This window comes from Malaclemys terrapin, chromosome 1 (genome assembly GCF_027887155.1).
Source record: "Malaclemys terrapin pileata isolate rMalTer1 chromosome 1, rMalTer1.hap1, whole genome shotgun sequence".
Taxonomy (NCBI): domain Eukaryota; kingdom Metazoa; phylum Chordata; order Testudines; family Emydidae; genus Malaclemys; species Malaclemys terrapin.
In genome coordinates, this window is record NC_071505.1 from 216,452,917 (window position 1) to 216,480,559 (window position 27,643).

Consider the following 27,643-nt stretch of genomic DNA (forward strand, 5'->3'; position numbering starts at 1 on the left):
ACCATGATCAGTCATATTCCAATACGCACGCTAAAAAAATTAAATTTTATAAATATCTACAGTATTTAATAAAGAAGTCCAAACCAAGACAACACTCATCTACATATTTAAGTTCATCACTTAAAATAAAGAAAAAGTGAATAAGTACTGTACAAGTATTTAATTTGCTCTCATCCAGAAAACAGAATTAAGTTCTTCTCTTTTAAAGTGTTTGCAATTCTGTCAGTGACATGAAATTTAGTTATCCTTTGAAGACAAAAGACTATCAAACCCTTTCTGTCTGTTGGGAAAGGAGATACTGTAACACGATGGTTTAAAGAAACAACATGTTAGATCAAGGCAAGTAAGAGTTAACATTTAAATGATTAAATAATAAGAAAAAAATGACTTGTACCCCATCAGTATAAATCGGTGCTTCTTTTAGAGTCTGGATTAGTACATGTTTTTAAAAAACAAACTGGTATCAGGAAGTTATTCTCATAAGATTTCCTGTAAGTTCTTTGGCGCCACATGCTCTTAGGAAGTAAAGTATAAAGGAAAGTGAATGGTTACAAGCAACTTAATAAATGGTACACAGATAAATATCATACAGAGATTAAAAAGCAAACATACTGAAGTGCAGTTACTTGCATGAATAAAGTTAGTCACAACATCCCATTTTTACCTCACCATAGAAGACTGTAGACTAAAACTTCAGATTTTCTTAGATTTACAAATATTCTAGTACATCCTAGTGGCACTTCTTGGCCCACTAAAGAAAAGTACAAACTAAACATATTAATATACCAGTAATTTCATATGACAATGTTATCACTTTTGATTATTACATATCACCTGCATATTTTAAGAAGAGTGATCACGTTCATAAACTGTTCATACAAAGAACAGCAGGGCTGGCTGTATCCGTATATGGAATTTTAATGATTTTAAGTTCGTGTCTCTCTTGAAGATATTTTGGAAGCAAGTATGAAAGCAGATATTCATGTCAGTTTTCAGAAATTGTTTATGGGTTGCAGTGATTTCAGGAAAATGGTTAATTTTCTTCCTGCAGCATTTCCTCTATTTCTTTGTCCCAGTTATCATCACGTTTTTCTGATTCTGTCACCACTTCATACTCTTGAAGCTCTTGCTGTAATTCCTTCTCCCAATCAGCAGTCTCTTCTACAAGGAAGATAAATGATATATAATACCTAGTTTGGCAGTACAGAATGTTGTGCATGTATAACTAGATTAATTTTCATTGAGGCTACCTGTCTTGCATTTCAGAGTTCTGGAAGCTCATGAATTTCATCTTTGGAACAACTGTGGATGAAAAACTAATATACAGAGGGATACCCCAGAATATGTTATTATAAAGTATTGATGTAATAATGGACAAATATTTACTATATTTGATGTTTCTCCACCTCAGTGTAACCCAAAATGTCTACCTGTAACCAAAGACAAACTGATTTTTCAAATATCAGAGGGGTAGCCGGGTTAGTCTGAATTTGTAAAAAGCAACAGAGGGTCCTGTGGCACCTTTGAGACTAACAGAAGTATTGGGAGCATAAGCTTTCGTGGGTAAGAACCTCACTTCTTGACCTGAAGAAGTGAGGTTCTTACCCACGAAAGCTTATGCTCCCAATACTTCTGTTGGGCTCAAAGGTGCCACAGGACCCTCTGTTGATTTTTCAAACTGTCTATAAACAGTGTGAATTCAAGTCTTCCTCTCTGCTGTCAACCCCTCCCCACCTTTTCTTACAGAAAAAGAAAAAAAGAGCTATGCTATATGAAAAATGCAACACACCTTATAGTTAATGATTATCCATTATCAAATGTTACCAGCTTGTGGAATTCATTGGTTTCAAAGATCAAAATCCAATACTATGGGTAACTGAAGGAGGGATGGACAATGTTATTTCCATTAAGATATATAGCTAGGCAAGCTAATATAACAAGGGATAAAAATAATGAACTTTCATACTTCAGGGCAAAAGAGGAGTCAGAAGCCATTCCTGTGTTGCCACCCTTCCCTCAAATTGACAAGGTCAGTTATGAGAAGGCGGCTGGGATAGAGGCTTGCATTTGAAGTATTAGGTATTGGCCAATGCTGGAGTCTGGATATCATAGGAGGTAATTCCATAGTCTCATCCAGTATTGTGAGTTAGCATTTCTACTAAATACACTGTATATTGACAGCTTTATTAAAGCCACTCAGCAAGAATTTCAATCAATTCAGGAAGATGCATATGAGTGTAATTTTAAGGTTAAACCTACAAACTATTAAATTTGGGGTTGCAACATCTTGCAAATAACTGATTTCAGACTAATATTCACAGCATCTGAACACTTGGACTACAATTCTACTCTAAAAAGTGATTATGTAAAAAATGACAGATTACTTTATTGTAGTATATTCAACGTCACATCTACTAAGACTAAACTTATTTTTCTGCTTTTTACTCCTAACTCGACAGATCCATGCTAAGACAACTGTATTCTTTTTCTTCTTGTTCATCATATTCAAAATTATTTAGTAAGTTCTGATTAGTTAAATTTATGTAACTCCATTTAAGGCACCGGTATCACTGAAACCATAATCTGGATTGTAAAATCTTTACTATTGATGATGATGCACAATAAGGAAAATGCAGCTTGACTTTCAGATCCCACCGAGTTTTCAAGGATTGCAGTTACACAAAAAACCTTTTACTTACAATCAAGTATGTGAGATGGGAATTAAGAAAAAATGAGAATCCCGTCATTTTCAGTCATTTTTTCATAGCAGAATTTCTTGTAAAGTTGTTTGTTTCTTCAGAACATTTTTGTTTTGTAACTAGTATTCCATGCACGAGACTGCTTGAATGTCTTAATAGTGATTAGTCCTTTCTGCAGTGAGGCATTCCAGAAATAAATAGTCAAGCAAAACATGGGCTTTTCTACCATTTACTATGGTGCCATGATGATTTTTTGACTTGCCTGTCAAAAAGTTACTTGCTTAGTAAGAGTAGAATTTTACAAGTCTCAGTCAAATTATTCTGTTATTCCAAATCTAGCAAATCCTTACTGCCATCGTCTGTAATTCAGTCAACATCTACAGTTTTTTTTAAATTGCCTAGAATGAATGTAGTCAAATGTATAAAAAGCTATTTACTTTATTAGCTTTAATTTTTGTTTTACCTTCTACTATGGAAGTCTCCTTTTCCTTTTTGTCAAGCACCAATTGTTCCATTTCCTTCCTTAGGTCTTCCTGATTCAGGTTACATGCATCAAAAGCATCACTAACAAATTCTGATACACCTGGACTAGTGGAAATCTCTTCCTCGTCCTTAAATAAAATACATTTTGATCATTCAAAGAGGAAAACACACTTGAAAATCATTACTCCATGTGAACTTCTCTTCTATAGCTTAATATAGTCAAATACAAATAAAAAAAATTCTATTTTGTCAATTACCATATCTTTTTGAACAGAAAAAAAAACATTTGATATACATTTTGAAGAAGCGACTAATTTCCATGTTATATTTTTAAATTTTTCTAAGAATTGTAATTCAGTTTAGTAATCTCCAAAATCAGAGAAAAGATTAAAGTAATTTAGTAGTAATAAAAATGTTTATATTAATTGTGGAGGCAGTTAAAAAATCAAAGACTGTTCATAAGAGGATGAGAGTTACAGGATTATCTCTGGAAACCTCTCCCCTGGGTTTTAGTTAACAGAATAGAATTCATTGGTCTCATTTCTCTAATGTTCTGTACTGCAATAAAGAAAAAGCTGTTGCTGGACTGCAGAATTAGATGTTAAACACTGAACTTTTTGGATATTTGTAAAGTAAGTTCTACAGTATTAAGATACAGGACAATATTGGCAAAACTACCAATCTATATTTAAAATAAGTGCTACTAATGGCGTATTAAATGTTATTACTGCTTAGTAAATTTATGGCTCCAGCTCTGTCTGAAAGAATTCCCTGGCAACAATATTGCAATCCAAGATTAAGAATAATGTCTTTAGTTCTCCAAGTTATGACTTCTGCAGTGGCAAGCAAAATTGTTTTCAGTGTCATAATAAAATGGTGTCATAATGACAATGCCTATACGGTTAAGTCTTAGCATAAGTCTCCAGAAGTATCAATATTGTACAGATAAATATTTTATTATGAAGCAAACCTGCTATCTCTAAATATAACAAAAAAATCTCAAACTCACAGTTTGTGTGATCATGCATTAAATGTAAATTTCATATACTGAACTTCAGATGTAGTATACAACCATTGTTACCTCTTGAGATTTTAGCTGAGATTTGATTGCAACAGGTGGTGTTTTGGGCCTTACTGTTTCTAGGAAGAGAAAAAAACAGAAATTTGATATATTTTATTATTCTTAATTATCCCCATAACTAATTTAAACTATATAAGTTTTAACTATGCAAGAAAATTTTCTATTTCAGGGGATACATTATATCTAAAGGTAAGTTCAGTTATGGGTGAAATATTTACAAAATAAGAATGAATTAAATAGAGAATTTTTTTTCTACATTGATTCTATTTTTACAATGAAATTTAAGATAAAATTCTGTAAGCAGTTATACCCTTATTATTTCAGACTAAGGAAACTTTGGCTAAATACGACTGAACTCCCCCCCCCCGCCACCAATAAATAAGTCAACTAAATAGATCAGTATCTGGGTGAGGCTTCCAGGCTTGTGATCTTCCTCACAAAGTCAATTCGAAGGTAAGAACCAAATACTCCCTTTCTGAGCAGATCTTAGCAGTCTGGAATCTAGGCTACGTCAGAACTCCAGGTCAACCTTGGGATTGGGAGGGGAAGAATGTTTTGGATCATAGCCCTTAGTATTTTGCATTCCAGGTTGCATCCAGTGATGATAGTTTGGTAATGTCATGTAAAGATGTAGACTGGCCCCTGCAACCTAGTTATTGTCTATCACACCACCACCACAGAGAGACACTTGCAGCCCATGAAATGACCTAGTTTCTAAGGGTATGTCCAGACTACCCGCCGGATTGGCGGGTAGCGATCGATCTCTCGGGGATCGATATATCGCGTCTCGTGTAGACACGATATATCGATCCCCGAACGCACTCCTGTCAACTCCGGAACTCCACCAGGGTGAGCGGCGGCAGCGGAGTCGACGGGGGAGCCGCGGCCTTTGATCCCGCGCCATGAGAATGGGAGGTAAGTCGAAATAAGATACGTCGACTTCAGCTATGCTATTCCCGTAGCTGAAGTTGCGTATCTTACATCGACCCCCCACCCCAGTGTAGACCAGGCATAAGGTAGGGAGCCCTCATGCCCAAAGGGCAAAGATAGCCAACCGTTGTGCTACACAGGGCTCTATTAATTCAGGTAAACAGCTTCTTTGTTATGGGCAAAATTTAATCTGAGAAAATCCTGGGTTCTGTACAAATAAAATATTAAGTAGTTTTGAGCCACAGCAGATCCTAAGGAGAGAGAGGATAGATGGGGACAAAATGAGAGGCGATGGAGTGATCTCTATAAAAATGAGAGTTGACTTTGTGGAGAAACTTTTCCCTGTGAAATATCAGGAAGGGCTATTTACAAGAAAGTGCTACTAGTTCTTCCAGCCTCCTAGTGTGGAAATAGCCTCAGAAAAGGTCAACTTAATTGAAAATAAAAATGGGAAAAGTGGACTCTGTGAAAACTCAAATTTATATTCCAACAAGGTGTGGTCTAGCAGCAATATTCTTAGCCACACTGAGAAACCTGGTGACTAGGATTGGGATCCAACCAGAAAACCCTCTATGGAATACCTAATGTTCTCCAGAGTGATGCCTGACCACTGAAAGGCCATTGAGAAGCTCCTTTATTTAACCTTAGCTAGAAGAACTCCAGCACATGGGAGACAGAGCAGAAGATGGATCTCTCCACTTTGCTGATAGGTAATGGGGTATTCCCCACTCCCCCTCCCACTTGTGGTGGAGTTTTGTTTGCAGAAGTCTTTTTAGATTTCAGCAAGTTGCAAAGTGCCCTGTCTCCTATAGCCTTGCAAATTAAGGATTCTCTTTCAAATGCAAGTGTAAAAGCCTAGATCTAGAAAGTGGGCAGAACTCCTGCAACAATGTAATGAGAAGTTGCAGGGCAAATTTAGGAATGAGGGATCCTTACAGAACATAATTTTACACTGATACAGAAGATCAAGATTTTAAATCAGCTTCCACATACTATTTCTATTGCACACTTTGAGCCTCCAGTCAAGCGTGTTAAGCACGGTACGAACAAAGATGACAACACAGACACTCCACCAAAGAGCTTATGATCTAAGACACTGTAAATTTGTTAAATGTCAGAATTATTTCTTTCATTTCAATTTCCAATTAATTAGCCATAATATTAGCAGTGATCCTCATTTGCTGAAGCTAGCTTTATGAAGCAGCAGGATATAGAAACAAAAATTAAATTAGACTTTTAGTAGTAACAAGAAAAGTGGAATCCAATAACCAGAGCACTCTGTGTATGAGCAATACTATGAAAGAGACTATCTGCAAAGTTTACATTTTGCTGAACCGGGGAAACTTTTTAAAAATCCAAACTTTATGCTATGTACAAGTTTAAAAAGTCAGTAGCAGGATTATAGCAGCATCTACAGTGGTAGGCAATATAAAAACACACAAAACAGAAGACGGTCTCTGCTTCCATAGAGTTCATAATATAATTTAAAACAAAATGTAATAGGTGAATGTAAAGAACAATCAGAAGGAAAAGGAAACAGAGGACAAGGGAAACAGCACTAAGAATGAACATTTATAGAGGCCAGCAAGGTACATAGCTAGATGTTTGAGACTTCCTAAAAATAAAATAACCTAAAAAAAAAAATCAACAAAATATATATGGAGGTGTCTACCAGACTATCTTCCCAGCAGTTGGCAGTTTCTCACAGGCATGATGGTAGGAGGAAGACTTGAAGAGGGATATAAAGGAATACTGTAGCTTCACAGAGTAGTTCAAGGGCATATGCCATACATAAAAGGTGGTGTGGAAGAACTCTCAAAGGTTTTTGTGAGAGAAACAGATAAACAGATAATTGAGGTTAGTCTTCTTGGTGAAATGGAGAAGTGACGTGATAAGACGTAAGAGCAGGTAAGCAGGGGGACGCTTACACATAAAGGGTATTAAAAGATAAAGACAAGAATCACTTGATGTGGCGGTGATGGAGTTAGTGGAGGGACATGTTCAAAGAGATCAACCAGGAAGATGATCTTAGTAACTGCATTTGAATGGACCTAAAGGGAGTCAAGATGGGAGATGAGGCCCTAAGGTCTGGTCATGGCCTGGATGTATAGGGCTAGATGGAGGGGAGAGTCAGTAATACTACCCAGTTTACAAGCATTATTAACTGGGTAGATCATGATGATGTCAGTAATGGAGAAACAAGGAAGTAGAGAGGAATGTGGTACACAGTTTTGGCCATGCTAAATTTCAGTTGATGACAAGACATCCAGCGTCATGCAGAGATACAGAACTGGATGGAGTGAGACAGGTCTGTATTGGAGAGGTAGATTTATGAGTCATTGGCAAAGAGAAGATAGTTGAAACCATTTGAGAAGATGAGATCACACTGAGAGTGAGTGTAGCTGGACAAGAGGAGGAAGTCAAGGACAGATCTCTGAGAACCACCACGAAAAGTGCACACTGAAGAAGTGGTCACACATCTGAGAGAACAGAGCTGTGAAAGCTAAAAGAGGATGAAGTTTCAAGGAGGAAATCATCATAAATGATTTTAAAAAGCAGGTTAAGGAGGATGAGTATGGTGTACAGATCCTGAGAACTGGTCAAGAGGGGATCAGGGACTTTGGTGAGAGCAGATTCAGCAAAATGAAAAGAATGGAAAACAGATTAGAGGGGATTCAAGGTTGGAGATGGAGGCGTTGAACTTCAGGCAATGGTTGTAGCTAGTGTACTCAGCGAATTTAGAGGTGAATGGGAGATAAGACTAGTTGGAGAGGAAGGTGGGGTCAAGGGTATCTTTTTTAAAGGATGCTTACCATATATAGAAAAATCAGCACCTATATTAAAAGTTTAGCTATGCAACATTCAAAACAGATTTTTTTCCTCAAAAACAAATTTAACAGAAGAACTAGGTGGAATGTGTAGTAATACCTTAAACTAACTTTTTTTTTTTTTTTTTTTAAACTGAGTACATCTTAATGCTGTATCTATACCTGAATCAACTTCTGCACTCTCTTGATGAAAACAGCCTCTCTAATTATACATAGAAAAGAGGGCAATATTTACAGTGAATCAGTAGATCAGATAAACTTAGAGGGTTTGGGTTTTTTTAAGAAGGACCTGTTTTTGAAACAACACTTTTTCAAGATGCCTCCTATATATGGTACAAGTGAGTTGCAAACTAAAAAACATAAAGGTCATCTGATGCATATAGATACTAAGAAGTGTGACAGAGTGGATTGTTCATAGTGAGCTGCTTATTCAAAACAAATACTTTCTGTACCTGTCAGCTGTATATCCTCTTTCCTGCCATTGTTCTCCTCCTTTCCTACCACTTGCTGTTGAGCCGCCAGTGCAGTGAGCTGTGCAGACTGTTTAATTAGGGAAACCCGGTAGAAATAATTTCTCCAAAACACCTCCTCCTTTACACTAAAGAAAAACATAAATATAGGTTTTTATGACTACATAGCTTTAACGACTACATTTGATTTGTGGAAAGTTTATAGTTACCGCAAGCAAGGTAGAAAAAACAGAGGCACAAAGTTAAAGCTACAGTCATAGCTTACAGGAGTGAGAGCAGAGTTTTGTTTCCACCTTCTCAAGCGTCTGGAGTAGTCTGAAGTGTAACTTCAGCTTTGAATTCCCTGACATATGGACACACCATTTAAAAAACCAACCACTACAATAGTCTCCCACTTCTTAAGTTACTGTTACATATTTACCACTTAACTCCAGTTTAACAGTGTATTTTCTTAGGGAAAAAAAGATTAGCATAATAAACAAACTGATTTACATTATTATCTTCAAACCATACTACCAACTCCTACTTCTCAGCCAGGCAAAACAAAACCACATGAATCCCACCTCTAGTCTTGGCTTAGCTCCCCTCTCCAAAGTCTCATCCCCTTTGATAAGCTACACCACTTTGTCTGGGCTTAGCTACTAGTGGGACCAGAGCTCTACTAGCTTTGTGGAGAGCAGCAGATCTAGGATAAAAGAAGGACTATTTGCTCCCTCTGTACAGCACTGCTGCCTCATGGGGCTGCACCAACAGATGTGGTATCTTACATTTTTTTCTTGCTTGTTGAATTTATATTACAAAATTTAAAACTGTTTTCAAGGTATGCTTTAGTTGCAACTAAAGTAGCTGCAACATGCAATATTTTCTGTGCCCTGTGTGCATCAGCTGTGTAAAGCAGTCCTTAACTAAAGGTCCAATCCTACACACATCACTAAAGTCAATGGAATGCCTCATAGAAAAGCACTTACAAGATTGTGCTCCTATGATATTAAATGCCATAGAGTGAGTTGGATGTAACCAATGTTCCCTTTAATTTTTTCTATCCATGAGCGGAATGAATTTTGTTATGTGAACCTATATCAAGGTAATATGCGTATGTGCGCCACCAATAGAAACAAAAACCTAGATATAAATCACCCTCACATATTATATAGTATAGTTTAATCCAACTGTTTTTTTCATTAATGGTAAGGCAGCAATTTAAACAAGGGCCAAAGTCTGGGCTCCTCACTTGAGCAGAAAGCCCATGGGAGTTTTGCTTAACTAACGATGGCAGAATTTGGCCCTAGAAAAGGTGAATACTTTCAAAAAATCTATAATCAGCAGCATATTTAAACCCTGGATTGTCACCTTCAAGTTCAACAAATATAAAAATTCAGTCTACCCGCGGTCTGGCAACATCAAATGTTCAATCTGTCAGTTTGAAAACAAAATATCTGAAGTATAGTTGTACAGTGAAGTATTTGTACACAGTATTCTATTAACATGAAATCTGCAAACAAAATCCAAATCTTTATGTACAAGCTTCATAGCTGAGACATGCTAGAAAAGCATGCAATCTGAAAATTAGAATCCCTATTAGTCTTCTTTAAAGTGAGTTACACACAGAGAGCATATACACCTCTACCCCGATATAATATGACCCGATATAACATGAATTCGGATATAACACGGTAAAGCAGTGCTCCGGGGGGGCGGGGCTGCGCACTCCGGCGGATCAAAACAAGTTCAATATAACGCAGTTTCACCTATAATGCAGTAAGATTTTTTGGCTCCCAAGGACAGCGTTATATCGGGGTAGAGGTGTATTTGAAAGGAAATTACTCCAGTAATAACAGCAGTTCATACACTGTTAAAGTGTTCTCATATTAAAAAATACATAGTATATTTATGTTCGAAGGGAGAAAATTACCTGATTCTAACACAGTGGACTGCGAAACTAGATGGAGATTTCAGAAATGCAGTATTGATTGTTACATTATCTCAGTGGATTGCTATTTCTACATATTGAATTGATTGTCAACATTTGCCAATTTATTCAGCACATCAAAGTTCATGGGAGTTTTTGCAACAGGAACAGGAATTAGCATACAATGAAGGACCCAAATAGATTAATACCAAACCCCTTTATTTAGGAAGTGTTACAACTTACAACTGTTTCACTGAAAAGCTCTAGAATCCCCCACGCTTTGGGGCAGGAACTTGAAATATGGTAGGGGATGGCCTTTGTATCAGGGATGTGCCTTTTGCTATTCTTGTGAAAATCCATTCAAATTTGGCAGAGCTACAAGCCTTTGAAAACTGTCAGTTTGCACATGGTAAGTAGAGACTTGTTAGCGCTTCAGAGCTAAAACCTTCAACAAATTCATCTGCATTGACCATGCTCCAGCTGTGTGTGACCGGACTGCAAATGTGCTCTCCCACACAGAGCAACTCAGTATACTCTAGCCCAGGGATGCAAGGGTTCAGCAAGACTTCCCTTTAAATTGCCGTGCACCAGAATGGAGCGCAGGGATACTCTCTCTTGTGTCTCAAGGACACCCTCCCCCCACAGCCCCTCTGACAGCTTTGAAGAGGAAAGTGCCTGACTTGAACGCAGAGAGGACAAGTGCCAGACAATGTGGGGTGGGGTGGAGTGGAGTGGAGATAACATTGGGACTTTTTAGACATGGAGACTGGGAATTGGAGCCAGGGAGGTAAATGGGGTACTGAGATTGGAAGAGGGAGCTGGAGAGACTGGAACTGGCCGGACAAGGAGATTAGGACTGGGAACCATCACAGTGTAGGAGAACAGGGAGATGGAGGACAGATCTGATGAGGAGCTAGGGTGCCCTGGACAAGCAGCTAAGGATGTGTGTGTTGGGGGAGTAAGGGGGAGGGAGGGGGCTGAAATTGGATCAGGAGCCTGGGAGCTGGATGAGAGCTGGGCTGGGCAATAAGACTGGAAACATGGGTGGAGAGACTGGGACTCAGATGCAGAGTATCCAGTGGGAGACTTGCTGGGCAAGACAACCAGGACTGGGATGAAAAGCCTGAGGAGGAGCCTGGAACAAGGAGCTGAGGGTGGAGAAGAGACAGGACTGGAACAAGTTGGAGGGGATGGGACAGAAGGGGTTGAGCTTAGGTGAAACAGACCAAAGGGTCTGTAACCCCTAGAGAACATTCCCTCCTTCATTCCTCTGGGAATGAAATCGAAGATTCTAGAGTCTTGCTATTCTTCTGCACTCAGCAAATATCTGTGAAACCCACTGGCAAAGTGTCTCATCCCCAGGTAGTGCTGGTCTATATAGAGGCGGACAACCTACTACTGCTTTTGCTAACTCAAGTAGAAGAGGTCTGTGTGGTAGATCTAAAGGTTCCAACCTGCAGATGAACCATTGGGATGTCAATATAGTGCCATTTCCATTTTTTCAGTTTGCTTTTGTAAAAACTAGGAAATTACACACAATCTCTTCACCCCATGTTAAAAGAACATAAAAGGTTACTAAATCAAGCTGTCAAAAATTAGGAAATGCTAGAATTAAAGTGCCTGTGAAACCTTAATTTGCCCCCCCTTGTGCATATAAAGTATGATACATTTTTCAATTACATGATCATATACTACTTTCCCTCACAGGAATCCTGCCTCAGTCAGTGGACAGGATGGATGGTGCTGTGTGGATAATCAGATTTGTGTAGTAAAGACGACTGTTGTCTGTAATACCCCTGCCTCATCTATACCAGAAGTTGGAAAGTGTGTAGTGAATGAGGCAGGGAACTGCGGGAAGCTAAAGGATGGTCTCACACTTAAAGAAGTTGAATGCTGCCTTGAAGAACTGGATTCTATCCCTGCCTCCATCAAAGAGCTGAGCACTCACAGCTGCAACTGAAGTAAATGGGAGCTGTGCTTTGAACATATTCAGTGCTAAGTAATACTAAGTATTCTGAAAAATCAGATCCTAAATGTCTCAAATTAGGAACCTTGAATTAGTGGATACTTTTGATGTTTATCTCTGTGCCTCTGCCCTATTTTACACAAGGGGACAAGAGCCACTAACCTCATAGGGGTATTGTGAAAACAAATGAATGAATGTTTGTGAAGCACTCTGATACCATAGTGAAGAGCACCATAGAAAAGTCCATCAGGAAATTAATAATTCTGTCATCAGAGCAGGGTTTGAATAGCGTGCAATAAATAAGGCACAAGACCACACCACTGAGGAGGACAATGAGGAGAAAGCAAAATAATGAATAGCTAGCTGCTCATTAATTGAGCATTGCTCAACCTGTGCACTGAATGATGCAGAGATTCCTGGTGGGGGAAAAGAGACAGTCTTTAATTACATGATCACAAACTATTATAATGTATTTGTACAAGGGGGCTCTTCTCTGCGCTGATTAGGCCTCAGTGGGAGTATTGTGTCCAGTTGTGGGTGCCACATTTCAGGAAAGATGTGGACAAATTGGAGAAAGTCCAGAGAAGAGCAACAAAAATGATTAAAGATCTAGAAAACATGACCTATGAGGGAAGATTGAAAAAATTGGGTTTGTTTAGTCAGGAAAAGAGAAGACTGACATGGGACATAACAACAGTTTTCAAGTACATAAAAAGTTGTTACAAGGAGGCGGGAGAAAAATTGTTCTTCTTGACCATGGAGGATAGGACAAGAAGCAATGGGCTTAAATTTCAGCAAGGGAGGTTTAAGTTGGACATTAGGAAAAACTTCCTGTCAGGATGGTTAACCACTGGAATAAACTGCCTAGGGAGGTAGTAGAATTTCCATCATTAGATATTTTTAAGAGCAGGTTAGACAAACACCTGTCAGGGATGGTCTAGATAATACTTAGTCCTGGCAGGAGTGCAGGGGACTGGACTAGAGGACTTCTCGAGGTCCCTTCTAGTCCTATGATTCTATAAATGTGGGTTACACAGGCAACCTTAATTCTGGCATTTCCTAACTTTGGAGTGCTTGACTTTACAACCTTAATAATGTTATTTTAATATACTTTGTGCATGTGTGTAATTATAAACAATTCAAGCTAAACAAGCACAAGAACAATAACAAAAAAGTGTCCACAATCTGGAATAACAAATCCCTCTATAAAATGAACTTTCGTTTTTGCTATTTTTATTAAGTCTATAGAACAGTGAAAAGTCACATTCAAAGTAGTAATTTGATTAAAAGTCGTTGTAGAGCCTTAATCTGGTGTAACCAGGAAAAATTGGTGCTTAAGTTGAGAGAAATAAGTATTTCACATTCTGCATGGTTCCAAGCAAAAAAGAGTGTAAAACAAAACTGGTTGTTAAAAAATAAAAACAAACAATAAGACAAAACTAAAGACAACACATGGAATGAGAGAGATAATACCAAGAGCTATTCTGAAACAGCAAGGGAATCTTGACCACCTGTATTTTAAAGGGCCTATGCCAAGCTCTCTCACCTCTGTGGAAATAACTCAAAACTTTAAGGAGAGTCAAGAGGCTATAGCACCTAATAAAACAGGAAAAGAAGAACGACACAAAAGTGAACTTCTAACTATTTGTTTATGACAGTCTATAACTCCATGAGGGTTTTTTATTCTCAAACAATTCAAATTTTATACTCAAGTAATAAATAACAGTCTAAGACAGGGGTCGGCAACCTTCAGAAGTGGTGTGCCAAGTCTTCATTTATTCACTCTGATTTAAGGTTTCGCATGCCAGTAATACATTTTAATGTTTTTAGAAGGTCTCTTTTTATAAGTCTATAATATATAACTAAACTGTTGTTGTATGTAAAGTAAATAAGGTTTTTAAAATGTTTAAGAAGCTTCATTTAAAATTAAATTAAAATGCAGAGCACCCCGGACCAGTGGCCAGGACCCAGACAATGTGAGTGCCACTGAAAATCAGCTCGTGTGCCGCCTTTGGCACGTGTGCCATAGGTTACCTACCCCTGGTCTAAGATGATAAAATCCAGAGATGGAAATTTAAAGTGGAGAAGTCTCTCTCTTCAATTTAAGCACCTACTACATTAAAGAAATAGCTACAATTAAAAATACATTGGGAAAAATAGGAATATTGTATTGACTAGATATTTTCTTTAAAAAGTTTTAATACCAGTATTCCTTATTTATGGACCAACTGTGTATAGCTTGTATTTATTAAAAACAACATGTGCAGCAGAGGGAATCAAAAGGAAAAGCTGAGGGAGATGGAGAGGGAAGATGAATAATTTAGGGAAGTTAAGATTATAAATTAAAAGACAAACTAAGAGTGTGACAGTACACAAATATAATCAGAAATTACATACTGTTTAGGGACGAGATCAAATCTCATCCTATTCAGAAGCTCATCTTCCTGTAGCATTACCATAGCAACAGGGTACATCTGGTCGAAGTCAAAGTTAAACTGAACACCTGCTGGAGGGTCACGCAGAAAGTTTCGCCTGTCCTTTGAAGAAAATACTGTAGTTATTAACTGACATCAGAGGAATTATATCACGTTTGACCAGACCAGACCATCTCACTCCCTACATATTTCTTTAGCGTCAAAGCCATGTAACTTTCTGTTAAAGACAAAAGTGTAAATAGGAGGATACATTTTTCCATCTCTATTTTGGCCCAGAAGTTGCTTCAGGCATGTGACTGGTAACCAGACAAACACCATGCTGTATCTAAATTTTATATGCATATACACAATGTAGTCTAATTTTTTGATAAGTGATGAAATTACTGAAGGTATATGTTTTAATCAAAACAAAAGACAGCTTTAATAACAAACAAGAAACTTACTGCTGATAAGGCCAAGATTTGTTGTTGAATTGTTTCTTCTTCATTGCTGTCTACCCAAGGAGGCACTGCTGCTTCTGTCATTAAAGAGGGAAAAATAATTCAAGTTTTATTATATTTAAATACAAAAATATTTATATTAAGACAGAGCAACACACAATGCCAGAAAGACAGCTGAGCCCTGGGGGTCCCTGTGTCACTGTCACCCACCTGAAAAATTAAATGGAAACAGGACATCTTTGAAACAAATTGTTTCAGAACTGTGCTCACTTCAGTACATTAGTTTCATTTCTGGTTTTTTTTTTTTTTTTTTTTTACAACTGATCTCAAGGTATAGCAGATGAGTTATGGAAAGGAGTCTGTTTATTAGAGCTGGTCAAAAAATTAAAAAAAAATTCAGCAAGTATTATTTGGTCATTTTTCAATCAACATTTTATTACTTCTTCCAAAATGTTCTAGACCAGGACTACTGCAAATAGGTCAAACAATATAGCACTGTGGTGCATAATTGGCTGAACCGTACAACAGTCCTTTTGATAAAGAATGCTTTCTGTCAGTTTCCCATTAGAGATTTATCCTGAAAAAATATATTGTACAACCTATTCTCTGTTGAAAATAATTGATGCACAATTATATGACAATATACATTGTAAAATACATGTTATAAGATTAATTTGGCAAAAAGATTTTAGAACAGATTAAAAAAATTGTAGTTTAAATAGAAATGGTTATGGTTAGCATTCATAAATACAAAGTGTGCTGATAAACTTTAACAATAGCCCACATTTCTGGTTTTGCAATAATACATAAATGATTCAGTTTCCAAATACCCAACCTTCACTTTTTTTTGCACTAGGGGGGATACAAAAAAATTAGATTCACCAAAATAAGAGGGTGTATTTTATAATGCTTAATGCTAATTTACAGATTTACTTTAAAATGTTCAGAGAAGTTCAAAGGGTAGTCCAAAAGTACACCTCTACCCAGATATAACGCTGTCCTCGGGAGTCAAAAAATCTTACCACATTATAGGTGAAACCGTGTTATATCGAACTTGCTTTAATCCGCCGGAGTGTGCAGCCCTGCTCCACCAGAGCGCTGCTTTACCACGTTATATCCGAATTCATGTTCTATCGGGCCGTGTTATATCGGGGTAGAGGTGTAAGTGTAAGTTTGGGGAGGATACACTGTACTACTCATACATACAGTAAAGATTACATTTCTAGGTGTGAATATAAATGCATACTTAACTATGGAGTCACTCTGTGCATTCATAGTATCTAATAATATATATTAACAATGGCAAACAGTATGACAGACTTCAGCATGATCCATTTGAAACCATCAACATATTCGAGGTTAAAAAGAGATCTATGTCAAACTGCTATATACTTTTCTATCCAGCAATATTTAATGACCTAAACAATGTAGGGACAAATTCTGCCTGTCTTACTCACAAAGAGTGAGATCACTGGGTCTGCTTATAATAGGGAGCAGGTTTAAAACATAAGGAAGTAATTCACACAATGCACAATCAACCTGTGGAACTTGTTGCCATGCGACATGGTAAAGGCCAAAAGCATAACTATGTTCAAAAAAGAATTACATAAGTTCATGAAGGACTTAGCCAAGATGGTCAGGGATGCAACCCCATGCTCTGGGTGTCCCTAAATCTCTGACTGCCAAAAACTGTGACTGGAGAACAAGGGAGGGCTCACTCGATAATAACACTGTTCTTTATGCATCCGAAGAAGTGGGCTGTAGTCCACGAAAGCTTATGCTCTAATAAATTTGTTAGTCTCTAAGGTGCCACAAGTACTTCTGTTCTTTTTACTGTTCTTTTTATTCCCTCTGAAGCATCTGGTACTGGCCATTATTAGAAAACAGGATACTGGGTTAGATGGACCATTAGTCTAACCTGATATGGCCATTCTTATCTAATGGTACATAGATGCATGACCCAAGAAGGATTTGGATCACAGATAATTTACAAACCTTAGAGAAAGCAATTTTCCATGGAATTATAAGTAGAGCACCTCCCACATAGAAACTAATGACATGCTAGAATGGCACCCACACTTTATGTTATTCATTCCATCTAGTAACATGTTACACTGCTAGTAGAGAGTCCAAGTGACAGGCAATCAGAATGCCTGCCTCCTCACAAAATATAACAACCTGAGGTTCAAAATAAGTCACAAGAGATCAGTCCCACTGATTTTCAATTATTATAGTTAAATATGTTTGCTGAATTTAGTAGAAAATACTGGATTAGCTGTATAGTTAACTTGTTTTAGCTAAGTTTCAACTAGTGATCCCTTATCTCATCCCAAAAATGCACTTACTGAAATCCTGATATACAACTATTGTGCATTATACAGAATTTCCATGAGTCACCTTTTTTGCCACAAAGATTAGGTTTAATATCTACTGAGACTGAGCTGAACTACGTAGCTTTCATCAAAATTTAGTAAAACGTGTTAGCTATCTTTAGTAAAAGACCTATATTTAATAATAAATATTCAATACCTGACTTTTTTGTGTGCTTTTCTTGAACAAATTTCTCTTGTTCCTTCTGAAAGTCTCCGATAATTGTCTATAAGAAAAGGTAATTTCAAGTAAAGAATGAAAGGAAATGGAATATATTACAGAGTTGTCTAATAACATTCAGAGAGTAAGTAATTTGAAACACATTTCAACTTAACATGACACTTTAGTTATACTTGAGACCTTACTCTTTTGCAAGTTAGCTAAGCAAGAAGAGGTCATACTAATTGTTCAGCCCCTTACCCTTTAACTGCACCCAAAACTCAGTTTTCTCTTTAAGAGCTGAAACTCATGTGTATGGTCCTCCAAAGTGATATGCATACTTTACCAACTTTGAAAAATAAATTTAATGAAGGTGTCAACAGTGTACTGTGCACATGCAATATGTTATTTTCTTATCCACTTAAGTACACCTAATGCATTCCCTGAATATCTGCATATTTAAATAAAGGTACCTGCTTTAAAAAGTATTACCCATTCAAACACACCCGTATCGTATTTTAAAAGAAGAGAGGGAAAATTAAATGCAGGGAATAAAATATCAAACACAGTGTTGCAGTTAAGATTTTAAAAGTCACCAAATTCAAAACGTACGGTTCCCAAATCAACCCCTAGAATTTGGCAGAGAAACTGTGCTTACCTAATACAGAGTCATACTTCTACTCTCTGTGACATTGAATAATTCCTTGATTATTGAAAATTATTAAATGTCCTGCATTAAATCTGGATAATTAAGAATTTACTGTATTATAAATTAATGTTAAAACCGAAAAAAAAATTGAGAAGATCATAGTAGAGCTAGGAGCATGAGTCATGCTCTGTGAAAAGAACCTTACTATGAAGACTTAAGGATTTCAATCTATTTAGTTTAGTCAAGAGACGGTTAAGAGGCAACTTGATCAGAGTCTAAGTACCAACACAGAGAGAAGATATCCAACCCTAGCGGGCTGTTTAAGTCTACCAGACAAAGGCACTGTCAAGGCTGCTTCCCCACTCTGAACTTTAGGGTACAAATGTGGGGGCCTGCATGAAAACTTCTAAGCTTAACTACCAGCTTAGATCTGGCCCGCTGCCACCACTCCCAAATGTGCTAATTCCCTTCCCTGGGTAGCCTTGAGAGACACTTCACCAATTCCCTGGTGAATACAGATCCAAACCCCTTGGATCTTAAAACAAGGAGAAATTAACCATCCCCCCTCCTACCAACTCCTGGTGGATCAAGATCCAACCCCTTGGATCTAAAAACAAGGAAAAAATCAATCAGGTTCTTAAAAAGAAGGCTTTTAATTAAAGAAAAAGGTAAAAATCATCTCTGTAAAATCAGGATGGAAACTAACTTTACAGGGTAATCAAACTTAAAGAATCCAGAGGAATCCCCTCTAGCCTTAGGTTCAAAGTTACAGCAAACAGAGATAAACACTCTAGCAAAAAGGTACATTTACAAGTTGAGAAAACAAAGATAAAAACTAACACGCCTTGCCTGGCTGTTTACTTACAAGTTGGAAATATGAGAGACTTGTTCAGAAAGATTTGGAGAGCCTGGATTGATGTCTGGTCCCTCTCAGTCCCAAGAGCGAACAACCCCCAAAACAAAGAGAACAAACAAAAGCCTTCCCCCACCAAGATTTGAAAGTATCTTGTCCCCTTATTGGTCCTTTGGGTCAGGTGTCAGCCAGGTTACCTGAGCTTCTTAACCCTTTACAGGTAAAAGGATTTTGGAGTCTCTGGCCAGGAGGGATTTTATAGTACTGTACACAGGAGGGCTGTTACCCTTCCCTTTATAGTTATGACAGGCATAAAAAGGTCCAATGGCAGGAAGCTGAAGTCAGAAAATTCTGAACCAGTAATAAGATGCAAATTTTAACACTAAGGTTCTTAACTGATGGAACATATTACCAAGGGATGAGGTAAATTTTCCATCACTTGGAGTCTTTAAATCATGCCTTTCTAAAAGATATGTTCTTGGTCATTCACCAATATTTGGGCTTGATGCAGATATCAATGGGAGAAATTCTATGGGCTGTTATACAGATGGATCACAGTGGACCCTTCTGGCCTTAAAATCGATGGGTTTATGAATCTATTAACACCAGTAAATAATTAGTACTTCATATGCTCAGTTGGCACAGTTCTGGATGCTGTGGGAACTATAACTCATTTCCTGGTTTTTCTATGTAAAATTTCAGCCATAATTGGGAATTAGTGTAATTGATTTAATGTATCCTCACAAGAGAATGGCATATTAGGCCTAAGAAACCAGCTTCTGAAGTCATCTGTGGATAATTTTCTAGAAAAGTTACTACATTTTACTAGAAAAGTTACTACCAATATACCTTGGGGATATTAATAAAGAACATCAAGTAATCTTTCTGATATGTTTTTCCTTTTTTTGCAGCATTTACAATTGCAGATGTGTGCCAGAACTACATTAGTTCAGACTCCAACAGTGCACAGGGGCCACATTCCTACTCTCATGTGTATTCAACTCCTGAGATCAATGGTATCTGAAGACAGAATTTTCCATGTGAGGTTTTCATGGCAAGTTTCACTTTACTAGTAGATTTTGGAAGAAGGCATGACCATTTCTAACTCCAAATAAGATGAAAATTATAGCGCTTTGAATTAAAAAAACAAGTCATACAATGAGCCATACAACCTACAAAGTTCTGATTCTCAACTCCCAGCAGCATTTAAAAGGCAGGTTGGATAGCTGTCTTTCCTCTTCCCAGTCAAATAAGTTCAAGGTTACAGTCAGGTCCCCAGCCAGTGACTCAGCTAAATTTCCCAAAAGGCCTCCATCCCTCAAAACACTCCAGCCTTGGGGCCAGAGTGAATCTCGCTGACTGTTTGAGGAGTGAATCAACCTTTAAATTAAGGAAGCAAATAACTTTAATTGTTTTAATCTTTAAATGTGAATGCAAAGAAGCATAAGGAGCAGGAAGGATCATCATACATAGATGTATGATTTCATTTTTACTGGCAGAGAAGAGGACAGGGAATTTCATCCTTTAGTCATAACATCTTCAAGCAGGGTAAGAAAGAAATCTAAGCTTTTAAAGGGGAGATATTGTTTTTTCAATGTAACTGTTATCAATAAACCCACCATTAATTACACTGCTTCTTGACTCCATCTCCCCGCAAAATGAAGTAATTCACTATTGTATTTCTCTTAATTTGTATTTCTAGAGTTTTTCCTCTTCCTCCATCATTCCTTTATTTCTGTTAGAATCTGTATTTTTACTGAGAGGGTTACACAAGTTTTTTCTGCATTTCTTACTCTCAGTTATCCAGGCCCTATACCATATCACCCCTCCTTGTGGGCCAGAGTTGGATGCTGCTCTATTAGTGAATCCAGTGGAGAAGCAAGGCACCAGGCAACAATGCAAGACATTTCCTGCCAACCCAAAACACTACACAGACCAAAGTATGCACTGCTTCAAATCATTCAGAGCAATACCTTCTTCCTTTTGCTAGTCTCTCCATTTTCCAATTTGCCTATATCTTTCCCCTTTCTAACACCTTTCTTCTTTTACTGCCCCACTCCCCCACCCCATACATGCTTGCGCCATTCTTATATATCATGCTTTCCAGATGTTACTTCCAAATACAGTACACATTTTTTTCCTTTTTATTTGAAAATTTTTTATGACTTTAAGTTCATGAATAGTAAAATATGTCCCAGACAGTTCTCATGACATACTCAAGGCCAAGCTTAACTGTTGCCTTAGCATGGAGTTCTACAGTCACAGTTAATGTAACTTCCTTCCACATAAGGAACTCAAACTATGGTATCTTCACAAAAGAATGAATCAATATGTCCAGCATCATAGTGACAACATATTTTTCAAAGGACAGAAACTGTCAGACTACAATTAAAATAAAAACATTATTTCACAAAATACTTATGGAAGTAGTGTTGGAAGTTGTGTAAGAACACAATCAAGCTTACATATACAGTACGGTAAGAAATGCTAGAAAATGATAGTATTCTCATTTACACTATAACAATACGTTACACAAATGGAAACGACAGACGCACTGAAATAAACAAGAGTATGAATAGAAGCCTGTACTTCTCATGCCCAAAAGACAAGATATAGCAATAGAAAACATTATAAAATTCTCATCATAGAGGGTAATACATAAAGAAAAACTCTAGTTAAAAATTTCAGAGCCCTCGCACACACAGACCAGAGATAAATTTAAAAGAAAATCCTAAATCATACAAATGTCAGAAAACAGACACAGATATTCTTGCCACCTGGGGTTTATGATCACAGTCAAGGCTTGAAAAAAAAGATAACAGATTATGGCGTTTATTTTCCTATGCTGTAATCAGTGTCTATTTTCTTTGTTTCCTTGCATTATTTTCTCCACCCTCTTCTATAGTTCCTGTCCCTTTGTTACTCTGTTGCTATGGAGAGTTCACCACATACACCCACCTATATGCAACCATTCACAAAACTCAATCTCACTGTTTTTCCCAGGATTTGAAAAGTTTACCAGATGAATAATATTATAGGTTGGGCTGGTACCATAGCCTATTATTAAGGATGCCCGACACTGTTTTCAGTTGCTTATAATGTTGCCAAAATGTAGTTGTTCAGACTGTAGTTTCCATGATGGGTATCTATCCCAGATTCAGGTTTTTTTGGAAAATTTCAACCAATATGGTCCAGCCATTTCCAACAATGAAGCTATGGAAAAATACATTGTTGTGCCCTTGTTAAAAAATTCTGACAACCTTTTCTTTTCATCGGGTGACTGTTGTGTCAGGGATGTACCTTTTGCCATCCACGCGAAGAGCTGCTCAAATTTGGCCAATTTATAAACTTCTAAAAAATCTTAGTTTGCCCATGCTCAAAAGAGATTCAGATTATAGCATCTTAATTCCCCAAAGATTCCATCTGCACTGAGCTGGACTTTTCCTGAAATTGCAGCTCTGAGTTGCTAAGGACCATGCCAGGTCCAAGCACCTGAACTGAGAGCAAGTCTGTTTTTTGTGTGCTCTCAATGATACCCCTGCCCACACACACTGGGCCCAGATAGCATGGAGGAGGAAGCAGCCAAATTCAAATGCAGAGAGGACAGGAGCCAGACATGCAGGGAAGGCAAAGGGAATAGATTGGGACAAGTAGTCTGAGGAAGCAGAGGGAAGACAGAAACTGAGACTGGGGGCAGTTGAAAGGAAGGATGAGGGGAGACAGCTCTGATGCAAAGCTGGGATGCAAGTGGAGAACTAGAATTGGCTGGACAAAGACAAGGAGCTGGGACACAGATTGGATGAGAAGCCTGGGGAGGGAGATTTGAACTGGGAGACAACTACAGGGCGGGTTAGGGGAGAAAGATTGGATGATGAGCTGGTAGGGGGTGGGAACTGGTTGGGCTAGGATCCTGGAGACAAGGAGCCAGGAGGATGGGGGGTGAGGCTAGGATTTGTTGGGCAAGAAGACTGGAATGAGAAGCCTGAGGAGTGGAGACTGGGATTGGCTATGTGAGGAGAGTGGGATAGGGATGAAAAGCCAAGGGTGGAGAAAAGACAGGACTGGGACACAGACAGAAGGGAGGTGATCAGACAGTAGGGGTCAGGGTTGGGGGAATGGGCAGAAGAGTCTGTGCCTCCTGAACCTGGAACAGAACCCAAGATTTGAGTCTCACCATTCCCTCTGGAGTCAGCAAATATCTACAAAACCCACTAGAAAAGTGTCCCATCCCATCTCCCTGTAATGCACAGAGGGCAACACCTACTACTGCTATCAGTTACTCTGTTAGCTCAAATGGAAGAGGTCTATGTGGTGGATCTAGAGGTTCCAACCCTGCTGGTGAACCATGTAGATGGCAATATGATGCCACAGGATGGAATGTGTTTTTCAGTTTGCTTTTTTAAAATAAAAATAAACTAGTTATATTAAAAGAATATTAAGGTTGCAAAGTCCAGCACTCAAGAGTTAAGAAATGTCAGAATTAAGGTTGCTTGTGTGCAGTAAATAAGGCCTAGGGCCACACACTGAACAATGAGGAGAAAACAAAAGATTGAGTAGCTGCTTATTAAGTGAGCATCGCCCAATAATGTAACAGTTTTTTGTAATATTTATATAAATTAACCAGTCATGTTTATATTGTAATGCTTTGATTGTTTTAATGTTTTTATTATGTATTAACTATCTTACAGTTAAGATTGCTATAGTGATTACATTTGTGTGTGATCTGAAGAAGTGAGGTTCTTACCCACGAAAGCTTATGCTCCCAATACTTCTGTTAGTCTTAAAGGTGCCACAGGACCCTCTGTTGATTTTTGTGTGAGAGATTTTCATTAATAGTTTTCCTTGAAATGCCCATTCTGTATAAACACTTCAGTCAGATAAAACAAACTTTGTTTAACTATTTATTCAAGAAATATGTGAAATCAGCCCTAAAAATCTGCAATTTTAAAAACCAGTTTTGGGGGTTTGTTTAAGGCAGACTATTTTGCAGGCCCAGACACTCTATGCAGATGCTGACGAATAGCATTTGAAGCAAAGCAGATACTGGAGTACATTACAGATCAGTTTCACATAATGAAGAAAAAATACCTTATCAATGATGGTATCAATTTTCCCTTCTTCTACAGACTTCTTTATATTTTGTGCTGTTTCAGCAACCGATTCAGATAGCTTTTTTGTAGCAGCAGTCGCAAAACTGAAGAGATAATCTTTCACAAATGAAAAGAGATTAGAGTTGTAAATATTTTGTTATATCAAATTCTTTAGTTATATTTTCTTTTCTCATTGTACATTTTTAGACACCTAATCTGAAAGTCATGTTTATAACAAAAGTTCTAAAACAGAATTGCTTAAACTGGCTTCTTACTACTCTAGAAGGCCTCTTTGCAGGTGAACTACTGGGTATATATTTCTATCCTTTTTTAAATTCTTGTTCCTTAGGGATGAAACTGTATGTTTGGCCCAAACTTTTTTTTTTTTTTTTTTTTTTTTTTAAATAAACTGATAAGCTATTACACATCTGAAGCTCCTTTTCATTTAATGAGACAGTCATCACGTTCTTTGGGTCTCTAGACACTACCACAATTTAAATAATATTCAGACAAACTATGAAGAAGCCACTAGCCTTTAAATGTGTGACAAACAACAACTTAATATTGAGGTACCTTGAAATGACGTGGGATTAGTTTCTTTTTCAGATACTATGCTTATAGTACTATGTAAATATCTAGAGACACAGATTTAGTAGGTGTAAAGTTTTCTATAATCTTATTTGTGATTCAGTATATCTGATGCCAATAAATTGGTACAATTTAACACTATGATAATAGTAGGATTTTATGCAGAAGTAATTATAAATCTAAATTAAGTGGTGAATATCAAAAGAGGAATAATTGAGAATGTGATTTAGAACCTAAGGGACATCAGAAGAGAGGAGTGAAACATTTTAATCATTCCAGGAAGGTCAAGCTGAAACTTTAAAAACTGTTGACTTTCAGAAACAACTGGCACTTCAGGTATTGCCACTCTTTCTGCCAAAAAAGAATACCTAAGCTTTCTTTCCTTTCTAGAACTTCAGGTCTACAAGACAAGCTGAATGTCATGACTATTAACATAATACTTTTTTAAAAAGCTACAACTTTTATCCTCACTATCATATACAAAACAGTGGGCTGTTTTGTTTACCCTGACACAAAAGGTTAAGAAGAACAGGAAGCGTGAGCTGGAATCTGAACCAGATGATATTGACTAACCCAGATGTTTGGCTCCACCACACATAAATTGCTAAAAAGTTTTTAGGAATACTGTGAAACAGATCCTTGCCCTTTTTTGCTGGTGAAAACCACCAAAGACTGATGTCTGCTACTAATGGACATCATCAACTCCTTCTGAGAAATGACATTGCTAACTTTCCTGAAATATTCAATAGTCCATCCAATCTTCAAAAAAACATACTCAATGAAGATGACCTTTCCATTTTCCTATTTCTAACCTCCATTCCTAAGAAAAGCCACCGAGAAAGCAGTGACAACAAAGCTCTAGCACATGTTATCTGTTACTGGGTGCTTTACAATTAGGATTCAAGCTGTGTGTGTATAGGAACTAAATGGGACTTTCCTCATGATGATGGATGTAAAAATAAACTCATGTGACAGTTGTTAGTCATGTCATTCATGCATCCCAGGAAGGATGCTTATATACCAGGCTATCAATGCAATATAAGAACCTAATTAGATAGGACACACACAACTGCTATTTAGCATTACTGAACCCTTCCATAAGTTATGACATAATCTATCAAAATGTACTACTGATCCACTTACATAAGTACACATGCTTGGAGCAGACAGCATAGCATTACAATGACTTCATTTATTCCTCCAACCGAACCCAGAGAGGGCTAATGTGCAAATATATTTTTCCCCCAAAACCTTCACCTGTTGAATGGATCTCTGTTGTTCTGTTTAATATCTACATTAGACAGCTCAGAGAGGTAATGAGACACTAGAGTTCATTAGTAACAATATACTGACAACACGCAGCAGTACATCTCATAAGGACATAAGAATGGCCATACGGGATCAGACCAGTAGTCCATCTCGCCTAGTAGCCTGGCTTCCAACAGTGGCCGGTGCCAGATGCTTTACAAGGAGTGAACAGAATGGGGCAATTTATCGAGTGATCCACACCCTGCTTTCCAGTCCCAGCATCTAGCAGTCTCCTTTGCCACAGACACAACCAACATTAAACAGGTGTCAACGCCTAGTAATAATCAACTAAAATTCATTTTGGCCAAGACAGAAGTAATGCTAGTCAGAATTTATACACCAGAATTAGCTGGCTCACTGTCCTCCCCTTTCCATCAAAGACACCTACCCCTCCAACTGTCAAAGTAGTACAAAGCCTCAGGTTTTTGATAATAGCCGAGAAGGCCACACAGAATCAGTGATGAAAAATGTCCTTTATTGCACTTTCAGATTACTGCACAACCTTGCTCCCAATGATCTGGTCACTCAATTATTATATTAACTAAATCTGGGTCTGAAGGTAGCAGCAGTAGAGAGGCTACAGCTCTTTTAGAAAATGTAATAATCAATTTCTGCAACAGGACAGGACATCACAAGAACATCAGCCCATATTTGTCCTTCCACTGGCTACCAATTTTCTTCCATTGAAAATTCAAAGATTTAGTCTTAGACTAGCTGTCAGGGCTGGTCAGTATGTGCGTGTGTGTGTGTGGGGGGGAACAGGGATAAGGGGGCTTGTCAGTGTGCGGGGGGTGTCCGGGGGGGGGATCTGTGGGGGGGACGGGAATGGTGCGTGTGTGGGAGGGCCGGGCCGGGGCGGGGGGAGGGGTAAATGGGGACGAGAGGTCGGTTGGCTGGGGGCTGCCGGGCCGGGCCGGGCCGTGCGAGGGCAGGACACTCACTGCCGAGTCCTTTGGCCTGGCTGAGAAGTGGATCCGGATCCACCTGCTCCTGGCACCGCACGGCCGGGTCCCCGCCCGCCGCCGCCGCCTCCTCCCCCACGGCGCCCCCGGCTTCGCTCCGCTCCCCGGGGCTGCTGCTCCCCTCAGGCGGCGGCTTCTGCTCCTCGCCCGCCTGCTCCAGCCCGAACCAGCTGCCCAGACCCCGCAGCATCCCGCAGGAGGCGGCCTCGGCCGCTCGCGGTGCCGGACTCCAGCGGTTACCAGCCCCCGCAGCCGCTCCCAACGGCTCTAACGGAAGCGCCCACGGAACGAGAGCGACACAACACTGTATCCGGAAACTGGAGTCTACCCCATCCGTTCCGGGTTACGTCACTTCCGTAGGTCACAGGGCAGAGATGCTCTGTATTTCCTTCTCTCTATTCCTCCCATGGGGAGGGGGAAGGA

The 27,643-nt window shown here is 38.4% G+C and overlaps 1 protein-coding gene across 1 annotated transcript; it reads right to left on the reverse strand.

The window, feature by feature from the left end:
• Positions 1-145: 145 nt before the first annotated feature.
• SYAP1 (synapse associated protein 1) lies at positions 146-27,542 on the reverse strand. The gene is made up of 9 exons (XM_054007029.1): positions 27,200-27,542; positions 24,361-24,479; positions 17,771-17,837; positions 15,245-15,318; positions 14,764-14,903; positions 8,474-8,619; positions 4,264-4,322; positions 3,163-3,310; positions 146-1,161 (listed from the first exon to the last, which is right to left on the reverse strand). The coding sequence occupies exons 1-9, from the start codon at positions 27,408-27,410 to the stop codon at positions 1,034-1,036; spliced, it is 1,092 nt and encodes a 363-aa protein (XP_053863004.1). The 5' UTR covers positions 27,411-27,542; the 3' UTR covers positions 146-1,033.
• Positions 27,543-27,643: the final 101 nt, after the last annotated feature.